Below are 14,444 nucleotides of genomic sequence, written 5' to 3' on the forward strand. Positions count from 1 at the left end.
GGAGTCTCACGCAGACCTGGTCGCAGGCGGGGCTGGTCTTGCCTGTCCCAGCTGCATGGATGGGGAACTTGAGGCTTGCAAAGGTTAAGGGGCTGTTCGAGGCCCAGGCTGGCAGGAGATGGGCCTGGGCCAGAGTCTGGGACTTCCCATACCTGGGCTGTCTTTGGTCCTGTTGCTCACCATCCCTCCCTGGGGCCATGACCTTAGAGAGCCAAATGGAGGTGCAGGTAACCCACGGCAAGGAGGGGTTGCCATGACTCAGAGTCCCCGTCCTGTGGCCGGCAGTACCTGGTGCAACGACTTGGATTTCAGACCAGCCACTGTAGCCCGCTGACGGTGCGCTCGAAGTGCCACAGCTTCTGAAGCCAGGCAGGACTCAGGCCAGGAGACTCTGTTAGCTGCTGAGAGGGAGAGGCCAACGGATGTTCTGGTCCTGCTAGAGAGCTGGTTCTTCGGATCCTGGTACCAGTGCACTGAGAGGAGGCCCAGCTTGATTCTGGGGCTGCCTTGTGGTGGCATGTGCTGCTCACTGACACCCTCGAGGAGTGTCTTCTCTCGGGCTTGTTGACTTTGCCCGGTTTTCCGCAGTTCACTGGTGCACACATAGGCACATAGCAAACCGCACACACAGTCATGGGTATGAGTTTCACTACATTCCACCACCAGTGTTCACTACCATTACCTGCCTTCCGTCTTAAGTCTTCATCATTTAAAAATAAATTTATTGGGCTGGACGCGGTGGCTCATGACTGTAATCCCAGCACTTTGGGAGGCTGAGGCGGGCAGATCACCTGAGGTCAGGAGTTCAAGACCAGCGTGGCCAATATGGTAAAACTCCATCTCTACTAAAAATACAAAATTAGCCGGGCATGGTGGGGCATGCCTATAATCCCAGCTACTTGGGAGGCTGAGGGAGGAGAATCGCTTGAACTTGGGAGGTGGAAGTTTCAAGTGAGCTCATTTTGTGCCACTGCACTCCAGCCTGGGCAACAAGAGCGAAACTCCGTCTCAAATGAATGAATGAATGAATGAATGAATGAATGAATGAATGGCAGGGCGTAGTGGCTCACACCTGTAATCCCAGCACTTTGGGAGGCCAAGGCGGGCGGATGACAAGGTCAGGAGATCGAGACCATCCTGGCTAACACGGTGAAACCCGTCTCTGCTAAAAATACAAAAAATGAGCCAGGCGTGGTGACGGGCGCCTGTAGTCCCAGCTACTCAGGAGGCTGAGGCAGGAGAATGGCGTGAACCCGAGAGGCAGAGCTTGCAGTGAGCCCAGATAGCACCACTGCAGTCCAGCGTGGGCAACAGTGCGAGACTCCATCTCAAAAAAAAATAAATAAATAAAAGAAAAATAAATTTATGATCTATTTCAAAAATAACACATGTACTTTGAAACAGCAGAGACACATATGACACGGAGAGTGAAATTCCCCATAGCGCACCCCCAAGAGACAGCCCTGGTCCCCCCGTCTTTCCCGTGGACCTCCAGCGGGGCAGATGCTGAGCCGTCTGTTGTCGAGTGGCGTACTATCCCGTCCTCCAGCTCCTCTGTGGCTTACAGACACCCACCTGCAGCCCTGTCTTTGCCTCCTCTAGCGCCCACCACCTTCTTGCTGTTCAGCCAGAAATCTGCCATCAGTCGGATGATCCCGGACGACCAGCACAGCCCGGATCTCATCCTGCCCCTGCATGGACTGAGGAACGTCAAAGCCATCGACTATGACCCACTGGACAAGTTCATCTACTGGGTGGATGGGCGCCAGAACATCAAGCGAGCCAAGGACGACGGGACCCAGGCAGGTGCCCCGTGGGAAGGGTGCGGGGTGTGCTTCCCAAGGCGCTCCTCTTGCTGGTTTCCAGGCTGCTGCCCCTGTCCTTAGCAGAGGGAGGAAACAGAGGATGGCTCTGGGTGAATGATGACTTGGGCTTCGATTATGTAGTCACAGGGTATGACCCTGAGATGCGTGGAACCCCGAGATTGTGATTATATGTAGAAACTGGGTTTCCCCGTTGTTTAAGTAGTCATGGTGGGGTCAGACCCCACAGGACTTTTGTCTTTTCAAGAAAGAAAATGGTCGTGTGTCATGCAGGGGTAGTTGGTACTGGTTAATCCAGGTTTATCCTTTATTTTGTGGGAACTGTACAGTCATTTCTGCTACAATGCAGTATATGCTCTTCTGAAAGTCACCTATGCAAAATCGCACAGTAAAAATGATACAACTCATAGGGAAAGCGGGGCCAGGGCACAGCCCTCAAAATCTCCATCAATGACATGTAAGAAAAGAGAGGAACCTGGGAAATAGCAGAGTGCCTTTTGCACATTAAATGGTTAGCTATATCCCACAATGCTGTGCATTCGTAAACGTTAATGCTGCAATAAATACGGCGCTTCACCTTGGGAAGATCTGGAGTTGGCTTATGAGTGTGGAAGGGTGTAGCGCGTGAGTTTTTGTGAAACACTGGAAGCAAGATTGTGGGAAATCAAATGGAAAGTTCTCACCCCAGGCGTGGAGAAGAGTGGGTCATGGCCCCAGCAGTGACCCCAGGGAGGTCAGAGACGGAGGTGTGTGTATGGGTGTGACCCTGCGCAGTTCCCTGCCGGCTGTAGTTTTTTGCATTCGCTTAATGTTTCTCGTGGAGGAAATTGTGCATGAGCAAATGTGAAACCGTGCTGTGCTCAAATTGTCCTAATACATCATTGCATTGGAACAGATTGGCTTTTTTTTTTTTTTTGAGATGGAGTCTCACTCTGTCACCAGCCTGGAGTGCAGTGGTATGATCTTGGCTCACTGCAACCTTTGCCTCCTATGTTGCCTCCAAGTGATTTTCCTGCCTCAGCCTCCTGAGTAACTGGGATTACAGGCATAAGCTGCCACGGCTGGCCAGATTTGCATTTTTGAAACAACTGCTAGGCTGGGCGCGGTGGCTCACACCTGTAATCCCAGCACTGTGGGAGGCCGAGGCAGGTGGATCACCTGAGGTCAGGGGTTCGAGACCAGCCTGGCCAACATGGTGAAACCCCGTCTCTACTGAAAATACAAAAATCAGCTGGGTGTGGTGGCGGGTGCCTGTAATCCCAGCTACTCAGGAGGCTGAGGCAGGAGAATTGCTTGAACCCAGGAGGCAGAGGTTGCGGTGAGCCGAGATCGCACCATTGCACTCCAGCCTGGGCAACAAGAGCAAAACTCCGTCTCAAAAAATAAAAAATAGAAAAACAAGAGCTGTAGCGGAAGTGAGCACTTTGCGGAGTCAGGCTTGTGTGGCCTGTTCCACAAATGATGTGCTGACGGCGGCCTCAGGCCCACCTGGAGTTTGCAGCATGGGGCACAACAGGTTCATTAGTGTAGAATTCCAGGACAGGCCTGCTCCTAAGCAGCCTTCTTTTACAAAAACTGCAGAGCCCGCCTGTATCCTAGCACTTTGGGAGGCCGAAGTGGGTGGATCACGAGGTCAGGAGCTCAAGACCAGCCTGGCCAACATGGTGAAACCCCATCTCTACTAAATATACGAAAATTAGCTGGGTGTAGTGGCATGCGCCTGTAGTCCCAGCTACTCGGGAGGCTGAAGCAGAATTGCTTGAACCTGGGAGGTGGAGGTTGCAGGGATCTGAGACCATGTCATTGCACTCCAGCCTGGGCAACAGAGCGAGATGCCGTCTCAAAAAAAAAAAACCTACAGAGCCACATGGCCACTTTCTCCACCGAGTGTTGGTGTGGGAGCTTGTGTTATTGTGGTGAAATCTTGGTACTTTCTTGAGGCAGAGAGAGGCTGAGCGCCTGGAGAGACTTTCACATGGGTCGCCATGTCCGTCGTTGGTTTCGCTGTTGTGCTCCCCATCTGAAGGCTGGTGCCGTCCAGACAGGCTGGATGCCCCTTTCCACCAGATTCTTCCTCCTGCAGCAGTTTCTAGTTACGTTGTACTGTGAGGTCTGTGTCCTTGGTTGATGGCAAAAGTCAGCCAAATTGAAATTCAGAGCCATGCCCGGCTCCCTGGAGCTTCTCTCCTGGGCAGCTGTGATCATTGCCTCTGCTGTGGTGCGGATGGTGGAAATGGATTCCTTTCATCTTGCTTGCCACAGGTGACTGTCACGTGGAGTCCTTTGGAGAGAGGGACGTGTTAATTGATGGATGTGGCTCCGATGCTGAGAAAGCTCCTGGGCGTACATTGACTTAGAGTCTCATTGGAGCTGCGTTCTTTTATGGTGTCTGCTAGGCAGAAGTGATGAAGACTTGGAAGAAGACCCAGAAGGTTTTCCACTTAATTTGGAAAATGTGCTTTTCCCCTCCTGTGTCTTTTGCTAAGGTCCAGCCTCCTGTAGCCTCCCCGCTCCGTGGACTCTGGCTTTGATTCTTTATTAGGAGTCCCCCTGCTCCCCCAAAAGATGGTGTCTAAATTATCATCCAATTGGCCGAGGTTTTGTTTTCTATTAATTGTTTTTATTTTTTATTGTGGTAAATATACATAACATAAAATTTGCCATTTTAATTGTTTTGTTATTGTTGTTTTTGAGACAGGGTCTCACCCCAGTGCCCAGGCTGGAGTGCAGTGGTGCGATCATGGCTCACTGCAGCCTCAGCCTCCAGGGCTCCAGTGATCCTCTCACCTCAGCCTCTCTAGTAGCCGGGACTACAGGCATACACTACCACATCTGGCTGATTTTTTGTATTTTTTTTTTTATTGTAGAGACCCGCTATGTTGCCCAGGCTGGTCTCAACTCCTGGACTCAAGCCATCCTCCCACCTCACCCTCCCAAAGTGCTGGGATTACAGGCATGAGCCACAACACCCAGCCATTTTAATTTTTTTTTTTTGAGATGGAGTCTCACTCTATCGCCCAGGCTGGAGTGCAGTGGCATGGTATCAACTCACTGCAACCTCTGCCTCCCAGGTTCAAGCGCCTCTCCTGCCTCAGCCTCCTCCCGAGTAGCTGGGATTACAGGTGCCCATCACCATGCCCGGCTAATTTTTGTATTTTTTAGCAGAGACGGGGTTTCACCATGTTGGCCAGGCTGGTCTTGAACTCCTAACCTGGTGATCCGCCCGCCTCGGCCTCCCAAAGTGCTGAGATTACAGGTGTGAGCCACCGTGCCCAGCCTTTTTTTGTTTTTGAGACAGGGTCTTGCCCTGTCACCCAGACTGGAGTGCAATGGTGGGCTCTTGGCTCACTGCAGCCTCCACCTCCCAGGCTCAAGTTGTGCACCTCCACACCTGGCTAACTGTATTTTATATAGAGACAGATTTCACCATGTTGCCCAGGCTGGGCTTGAAATGGACTCAAGCAGTCCACCCACCTCAGCCTCCCAAAGTGCTGAGATTACAGGCGCGAGCCACCGCACCCAGCCCATTTTACCTATTCTGCAGTTGACAGTTCAGTGGCATTCAGTCAGTTCACGAGGCAACCATCACTGCCATTCATCTCCAGACTACTTCACCTTCTCGGCAGATGTCCGAAACTGTCCACATTGAACACACTCCTCATCTCCCTCTGACAGCCACGATTCTACTTTTTATCTCTCTCTGCCTTCTCTAGGTACCTCATGTAAGTGGAATTATACCAATATTTGCCCTTGTGTGACTGGCTTCTTTCATGTGACATGGTGTCCTCAAGGTTCATCTGTGTTATAGCCTGTGTCAGAATTTCCTTCCTTAAAGCCTGAATAATAACCCGTTGTAAAGGCTGGGCGCGGTGGCTCACACCCTCTAATCCCAGCATTTTGGGAGTCCGAGGTGGGCAGATCGCTTGAGGTCAGGAGTTTGAGACCAGCCTGGCCAACATAGTGAAACCCTGGCTCTACTAAAAGTACAAAATTAGCTGGGTGTGGTGGCGCGCACCTGTAATCCCAGTTACTCAGGAGGCTGAGGCAGGAGAATCGCTTGTACCCGGGAGGCAGAGGTTGCAGTGAACCAAGATTGTGCCTCTGCAGTCCAGCCTGGGTAACAGAGTGAGACTTCCTGTCTCAAAAAAAAAAAAAAAAAAAAACATCGTATGGATGGACGGACCACTTCTTGTTATTTATCCATCCACGGGTGCTAGGTTGCTTCCACCTTTGGTTGTCATGAATAAGGCCACTATGAACATTTCCTTCCGTGGTGAAGGTTTTGTACTAGTGAGGAAAAGGCGTGTTTGTGGTGTTGCATAGGATTCTGGTAAGAAAGTTTGCACTAGCCATAAGTATTTGTACTACATTAAAATGAAAGCTCAGGGGCCGGGCGCGGTGGCTCACACCTGTAATCCCAGCACTTTGGGAGGCCAGGGCGGGCGGATCATGAGGTCAGGAGATCAAGACCATCCTGGCCAACATGGTGAAACCCCGTCTCTACTAAAAATACCAAAAAACTAGCCAGGTGTGGTGGCGGGCACCTGTAGTCCCAGCTACTTGGGAGGCTGAGGCAGGAGAATGGCGTGAACCCGGGAGGCGGAGCTTGCGGTGAGCCTAGATCGCTCCACTGCACTCGAGCCTGGGCAACAGAGCAAGACTCTGTCTCACGCAAAACTCTGTCTCACGCAAGACTCCATCTCAAAAAAAAAAAAGAGTTCAGGGTTTATGAAACTGGCCAGCCGTGTAAAGTTTGCTGTGTTGTTTTTTATGCCCGGGAGGAGTGTGGCCAGGGTGTCACGTCACACAGTACACGTTTCTCAGATGGTGGTTCTCCAGACTGCTGTCCCAAAGTCTGTTTTTGCATCTGGTTCCCACAGACCCACCCTCCACAGTGAGCCTGATTTTGGCCAGGGTAGCTGGAATCTTGCTTGTCTTTCAGCCCGGCAGCTGTACCAGGCCAGGGTCCACAGCTAGTGGCTTTTAGGAAGGAATTTGTTCAGTTGGCGTTGACACACGGCCTCCTAGGGTCCACAGCTCTGTAGTGACGTGGATGTTGTTATCTACAAAGAGACATGATCCTTCGTGTCCAGATGAAAGTGATGATGTCTTTGCAGCTGCCCAGCAAGGCTGTGTGTGTGTGTGTGTGTGTGTGTGTGTGTGTGTGGTGTGTGTGTGTGTGTATGGGGGAGGGAGGCACCCTTTCCATCTGGGGGGGTGTGTGTCGTGTGTGTGTGTGTGTGTGTGTGTGTGGTGTGCGGTGTATGTGTGTATATGGGGGAGGCACCCTTTCCATCTGGGTCCAAGAGACTGGGCCCGGGGAAGACGCTTCTTTTTATCTACTTAGAGACTTTGTTTTATTTGTATTTTTTTGAGACAGGGTCTCACTCTGTCACCCAGGCTGGGGTATGGTGGTATGAGCATAGCTCACTGCAGCCTCGGCCTCCCAGGCTTAAGCGATCCTCCCACCTCAGCCTTCTGAATAGCTGGGACTGTAGGCGTGCGTCACCATACTGAGCTAGTGTTTTTTTTGTTTGGTTGGTTTAATTTTTTTTGATACAGATGGAGTCTTGCTATGTTGCCCAGACTAGTCTCAAACTCCTGAACTCAAGTGATTCTCCCACCTCAGTTTCCCGACATTCTGGGATCACAGGTGTGAGCCACTGCTGCCTCCCTGTTTTATTAACTGCTGAAAGAGCTAGATAAAGAAAGTCTGAAAAGACTTACTATCAGAGCACCATCCTAAGATGATTCCCTCTGACTCAATGGAGAGGGAGGGGAGCTTTTCCTTCAGGCCTGGGTGGCAGGAGCCCAGGTGCTCCAGGCCCCATTTGCCCCAGGCCAAATCACTCGGGAACTTGGATGCAGCTGTCTTTCAGGGTAACCCAAAGGAACCAGATCCCCCCGGGCAGTAGGCTTCTGGGCTGTCCTCTCCTCCTACGTCAGCTCAGTAAGATCCCTTTGAAGGGATGCTGTGTCGGAGGCCTCAAAAGCCCAGGCTCATCCTTGAGATGCAGAGGGTGGGCTGGGCTTAGGCAGCGCTCGAGCATCTCCTGGGCGGTGACCCCAGAGAGTGTGGAGACGGAGAGTCCTTGAGAGTCACTGAGAGACGTGGCTGCCCTGCATTCCCAAGAGGGGCTCTGAGTCATTCCCCACACTCACCTGCCCCTACCCACCCTCACCTGGCCCCCAGCCTCACCTACCCCCACATCTGTACCAACCCCTTTACCCTCACCTTCCCTACCCACCCTCAGCTCCCCTGTACCCTCACATCCCCCACTCACCTGCCTCTGCACCCTCACCTGGCCCCCAGCCCCACCTACCCCCACATCTGTACCGACCCCTTTACCCGCACCTTCCCTACCCACCCTCACCTCCCCTGTACCCTCACCTCCCCCACTCACCCGCCCCTGCACCCTCACCTGTCCCCCACCTTCACCTAACCCCCACCCTCACCCGCCCCTGCACCCTCACCTGTCCCCCACCTTCACCTAACCCCCACCCTCACCTGCCCTCCCCTCACCTGGCCTCCTTCCGTTGGGGAAGGGGTTGTAAGGGGTGGCCCCCAAACTGTCTGTCCTGGTGCCCTGCAGAGAAAACAGGACGTGAGGGCCGCAGTCCAAAAGCTTGAGTCCTGGAAGGTGGAGGAGACAGGGATGTGTTGGGAAGGGCCCCGTGGTCCTGGATGCCTTCTCGACTGTCAGCGGGGCCTTCATGGGAGCGCCAGTCTAGCGATGCACAGCTGGGTGCCCGGCGGGTGGCTGAGGAGGCCTGAAGTCCGAGGCAGCAAGAGCTCTTCCAGAGGCTGTTGTCCTAATCGCTCTGGCATACTCAGGCGGGCACGTAGTTAGGAGCTGATTGGAGAGGAGAGACCCCCACACCAATACTGGGATTTGACTTTCAGGCTAAAATTGAGAACTGTGGCCTCTGCTGTCCTGCCAGAGCTCTCCAGCCAGTGCCCAGGGCTCTCCAGCCAGTGCCCGGCGGTCTCCACCAGTGCCGGGGGTCTCCGCCAGTGCCCGGGGGTCTCCGCCAGGGCCCAGGGGTCTCCGCCAGTGCCAGGGGTCTCCGCCAGTGCCCGGGGGTCTCCGCCAGTGCTCAGGAGTCTTGGTTTCTTTGTCTTACAGCCCTTTGTTTTGACCTCTCTGAGCCAAGGCCAAAACCCAGACAGGCAGCCCCACGACCTCAGCATCGACATCTACAGCCGGACACTGTTCTGGACGTGCGAGGCCACCAATACCATCAACGTCCACAGGCTGAGCGGGGAAGCCATGGGGGTGGTGCTGCATGGGGACCGCGACAAGCCCAGGGCCATCATCGTCAACGCGGAGCGAGGGTAGGAGGCCAACGGGTGGGTGGGGGTGCTGCCCGCCCAGGCGTGCCCGCCGTGTCTTCCGCCGAATGCCAGCCTCTCACAGGCTGGGGTGACTTTCCACCCTGGGGATCCAATGGGTGGCTTTGCAGGATCCCAAAAGCAAACACAGACTCTTTCACAGCCCCTCCAGGAAAGCAGAAAGCCCCGAGGGCTGGAAGGGAAGGGGGAGCTCTGCTGAGAGGTTACAAGGCAGCACTGGCCGACGGGAGTTGCAGTCGATAGGTTTTGTATCATCCTTGTTAAACTTGAACCCTGTGCAGAAATCCCTTCCACGGCATGGGGGCTGCCTGTTGACTCACTCCTGTTCCAACACAGGGAGCTCCTGGGCTTCTTCCTCCCGGAGGCCCCTGACGCTCCCACCTGTTGGTCATCAGAGCTTCTGGTTGGTGGGAAGGCACCCAGGACCTGGAGGTCTCCAGAGGGAAAAGCCAGGGAAAGAGGGAGACCGAAACCCATGTGACATGAAACTCAGGCTCCAAACTGAGCACGGGAATGTTTGGGGACAGGAGCGCGATGGCCTTCCTCAGATAGCTGGGGGGCTGGCATGAAGACGGGAGCTACAGCCAGCACAGGTCCTGGGCCAGGAGCCCAGAGATTGAGCCCTGACTCTGCCACTTACTGCCCACGTGACCTTGGACGGGTGGCATAGCCTCTTGGAGACTCAGTTTCCTCATTGGTAGGAGTGATGGCCACAGCGGTGCGGCCTCTGCAGCACACGGGGGGCTTGGTGGGCGGAAGCCCCGGGTCTATAAGGCAGCTGTGCAGGAGCCAGCCGAGCTGGTCTCCCAACGGCCAGGGCTCTGGGGTACTTAGCAGCTATAGGGGGCCTGCATCTGTTTCCCATGGCTGCTGTCAGAAATTACCAGAAGCCAGGTGGCTGAGAGTAATGGACACTTGTTCTCTCACAGTTCCTGAGGGCTGAAGCCCGAGATCGAGGTGTGGGCAGGGCCCTGCGCCCTCTGAAGGCTCTGAGGGAACCTTTGGGCTTCTGGTGGCTCCAGGCACCCCTTGACTTGTGGTCCTGTCACTCCAGTCTCTCCGTCTGGCTGCACATGGCGTGGCCTCTTCTGTACCGTTGAAGGACACTTCAGTTGGATTTAGGGCCTACCCTCACCCATTGTGGTCGTATCTTGATCCTTCATGACATTTGTAAAGACCCTGCTTCCAAATAAGCTCACATTCTGAGGTTCTGGGGTGAGTGGGAATTTGGAGAGCACTGTTCAACTAGTATGGAATGTGACCTGTCAGCCTCGGGCAGCCCTGAGAGGCAGGGGCTTTCCACAGCCCAGCTGGGTGCCCTGGGCTCCGTGCTGGCCGAGGAGACGCCATCCCCACACCCGTCCTTCACCCGCCACCCTCCCGCAGGTACCTGTACTTCACCAACATGCAGGACCGGGCAGCCAAGATCGAACGCGCAGCCCTGGATGGCACCGAGCGCGAGGTCCTCTTCACCACTGGCCTCATCCGCCCTGTGGCCCTGGTGGTGGACAACACACTGGGCAAGCTGTTCTGGGTGGACGCGGACCTGAAGCGCATTGAGAGCTGTGACCTGTCAGGTACGCGCCCCGGGGCCTGCCCTAACCGCAGACACCCGGCCTTCATTGTCAGTAATGGCAGCAGCTGCCACATTGTCCGAGACCTGCCGTGAGCCCAGCGCCGCGCCAGGGGCTTTGTGTGTAGCATGTTTTGTCCTCACACTGACAGCTGTAGGCTGGGGTTCTGAGTGAGCCCCACAGGGCAGAGGCAGAAAATGAGTCTCAGAGAGGGTGAGCGAGCTGCTTGGGGCCCCACAGCAGGAGATGGAGCAGGACTCCAGCCTAGCCTCTGCCCCCAGCACCTGCGCAAGCAGCTGCTCTGCTCTGGACTGTGTTAGGCTGCGAGGGCTGGAGAGAAATGAGAGTTGGTGCTTAGAGAGGGGGCGCAGGTCCCCATGGCTTTTCCTCTTATGATGAGGTAGATGGGTGAAGGGAGGGGCCATGCTTGCAGGGGCCAGTGACCGAGGCCCGCCGTTGGAACTGATGGCCTTCATCCCGAGCCCAGCCCAGGTGGGAGCAGGGCTTTCCGAGGGCTTCTCTTGGGTCAGCCTGCTTCCAGGGACTCTGCTGCAGCTCCCACCCCTGTCCAGAGCGTGGAATCCCCCAGGCTCCCTGGCAGCCCTGTCAACCTCTGTCCTCCCAAGCTGAGTGTGGGGCAAGCTCTGGAGGTCAGCACCGCTCAGGGGGGCCCTCGGGCTGCTTGCAGGGGCCAACCGCCTGACCCTGGAGGACGCCAACATCGTGCAGCCTCTGGGCCTGACCGTCCTTGGCAAGCACCTCTACTGGATCGACCGCCAGCAGCAGATGATCGAGCGTGTGGAGAAGACCACCGGGGACAAGCGGACTCGCATCCAGGGCCGTGTCGCCCACCTCACTGGCATCCATGCGGTGGAGGAAGTCAGCCTGGAGGAGTTCTGTACGTGGGGGCTGGCAGTGGGGTGGGCAGGGTGGCCTCTAAACCTGACCCCTGGAGGAGGCTGGAGGCCAGTGCAAGATCCTGTGTGGCCTCAGCCAGGCAGTAGGCTCTGCCAGATGCCAACTGTTGCCCGCTGGGGTTCAGCGACATGTCCGAATGTCCCGAGGCCTCTGAGGTTGTTTTCTTTTGCCGCAGAACAAATCACCACGAACAGCGTTTTAAGACAACACCAACTCTTTTTTTTTTTTGAGTCAGGATCTTGCTCTGTTGCCCAGGCTGGGGTGCCCTGGTGCAAACACAGTTCACTGCAGCCTCGACCTCTGGGCTTAATTAAGTGAATGCCTTGCCTCAGCCTCCCAGGTAGCTGGGACTACAGGTGGGCACCACCACACCTGGCTAATTTTTTTTTTGTAGAGACGGGGTTTCCCCATGTTGCCCAGTCTGGTCTGCAACTCCTGGGCACAAGCTATCTGCCTGCTGTAGCCTCCCAAAGTGCTAGGATTATAGGTGTGAGCCACTGGCCTGACAACACCCACGGATTGTCTCTCGGTTCTGTAAGGCAAAGTCCAGGCACAGCGTGGCTCACCTGGGTTCTCTGCTCAGGGTGTCAAGGGGCCAGAATCAAGGTGTCAGGAACGCTGGGCCCTCAGCGGAGGCTCTGTGGAGAAATTAGCTTCCTTGCTCACTCAGCAGGTAGCAGTTGTGGGATCGAGGTTCTGTTTTCTCTCTGGTTATTGGTCGGGGACCACTCTCAGCTCCTAGAGGCCACCCCAGGTCCTCGCCCCGTGGCCTCCTCTGCCTCAGCAGTGGGGGCTCCCTGCGTCAGTCCCTCCCACACCTTGAGTCTCTCTGATTTGCTTCTAAAGGGCCCTGTGATTCGGCTCAGCCACCTTTAGATTAGGTTAGCCTCCCCTTTGATAGACTCCAAGTCGGCTGATTAATAACCTTAATCACATCTGCAGAATCCCTTCTGCCACATAAGGTCATGACGCCGTGCTGGGGACTGGGGTGGGAAATTACGGGGGCATTTAGGATTCTGCCTGCCACTGCCTTGCTGTGTCCCAGGGCTTGGGGGAGGGGCCTCCACAGCTGGGACCACAGTCCTTCCTCCCCTCCATGGTAACCATCTGAGGATTACTTGAGACCAGCCTGGGCAACATGGTGAGAACCCATCCCTACAAAAAATACAAACAAAAAGGGACCGAGCTGGGCTCGGTGGCTCATGCCTATAATCCCAGCACTTTGGGAGACCAAGGTGGGCTGATCACTTGAGGTTGGGAGTTCAAGACCAGCCTGCCCAACATAGTGAAATCCCGTCTCTACTAAAAATACAAAAATTAGCTGGGTGTGGTGGCAGGCGCCTGTATTCCCAGCTACTGGGGAGGCTGAGGTGGGAGAATTACTTGAACCTGGGAGGCGGAAGTTGCAGTGAGCCAAGATTACGCCACTGCACTCCAGCCTAGGCAATAGAGTGAGACTCCGTCTCAAAAAAAAAAAAGGGCCAGGGGTGGTAGTGACAAAGAGACCCTATCCCAAAAAAACCGAACACTGAATCCTTGAGACTGAGTAAGGACACTGTGAAATTTTTCTGGGTGGGGTGGGGAGCAGAGTGTCTTCTGTCATTTCTTTCACCTGGGTGTGGTCAGCTCTCCCTCCAAGCTGCCTCCTCTTCTTCTCATTGTCTGGGTGTTGGACACATTTGGTTAACTGGATAGAATAACGCGAGTTCCCAGGGACTTGGTCCATTTGCTATTTTATTTTATTTTATTTTATTTATTCATTTATTGAGATGGTGTTTCGTTTTTGTCGCCCAGGCTGGAGTGCAGTGGCGCGATCTCGGTTCACTGCAACCTCTGCCTCCCAGGTTCAAGCGATTCTCCTACCTCAGCCTTCCAAGTAACTGGGATTACAGGCACCCACCACCATACCAGGCTAATTTTTTTGTATTTTTAGTAGAGACGGGTTTTCGCCATTTTGCCCAGGCTGGTCTTCAACTCCTAGCCTCAGGTGATCCACGCACCTCGGCCTCCCAAAGTGCTGGGATTACAGGCATGAGCCACCACGCCTGGCACCATTTGCTATTTTAATTCCCATATGTATTAGTGTCCCACGGCTGCTGTAACAAATGACCACAAACTGGATGGCTTAAAGCAACAGAAATGGATTCCCCCAATGTGCTGGAGACCAGAAGCGTGCGACCAAACTGTTGGGAGGGCTGTGCTTCCTCTGGGGGCTCCAGGGAGGATCTATTTGTTGGCCCTTCCAGTGCTGTGGGTGCCAGCGTTCCACGCTTGTGGATGCGCCACCTCAACCTCTGCCCATCTTCATGTGTCCATCTCCTTTGTGTCTGCGTCTTTACCTCTTCTTCTTGTCTGTGTTGCCTCTTATAAGGACGTTTGTCATTGGGTTTAGGGCCCACCCAAATCATCCGAGATGACCTCGTCTTGAGATCCTTAACCTGCAAAGACCCTTTTTCCAAAAAAAGGTTATGCTCACAGATTCTAGGCCTTAAGACATGGGTGTATCTTTCTGGGGGGCACTATCCAACCCCTTATACAATGAAAGACGGGAAGAGGGCCAGGTGTGGTAGTTCACGCCTTTAATCTCAGCACTTTAGGAGGCTGAAGTGGGAGGATCACTTGAGCCCAGGAGTTTACAAGTAGCTAGGCAACATGATGAGACCCCATTTCTACAAAAAGTAAAAAAAAAAAAAAAAAAAAAAAAAAGCCAGGTGTGGTGGCTCACACCTGTAATCCCAGCACTTTGGGAGGCTGAGGCAGGCAGATCATGAGGTC

At 54.4% G+C, this 14,444-nt stretch overlaps 1 protein-coding gene across 1 annotated transcript in view; it reads left to right on the forward strand.

The window, feature by feature from the left end:
• Positions 1 to 14,444, forward strand: part of LRP5 (LDL receptor related protein 5) — a 138,109-nt gene that overhangs the window by 102,263 nt on the left and 21,402 nt on the right. Inside the window, exons 13-16 of the mRNA XM_031016247.3 lie at positions 1,603 to 1,802; positions 8,951 to 9,159; positions 10,564 to 10,754; positions 11,440 to 11,649. Coding sequence (XP_030872107.1) covers positions 1,603 to 1,802; positions 8,951 to 9,159; positions 10,564 to 10,754; positions 11,440 to 11,649 — 810 coding nt within the window. The remainder of the gene's footprint in view (positions 1 to 1,602; positions 1,803 to 8,950; positions 9,160 to 10,563; positions 10,755 to 11,439; positions 11,650 to 14,444) is intronic.

Source organism: Gorilla gorilla, chromosome 9, assembly GCF_029281585.2.
Source record: "Gorilla gorilla gorilla isolate KB3781 chromosome 9, NHGRI_mGorGor1-v2.1_pri, whole genome shotgun sequence".
Lineage (NCBI taxonomy): Eukaryota > Metazoa > Chordata > Mammalia > Primates > Hominidae > Gorilla > Gorilla gorilla.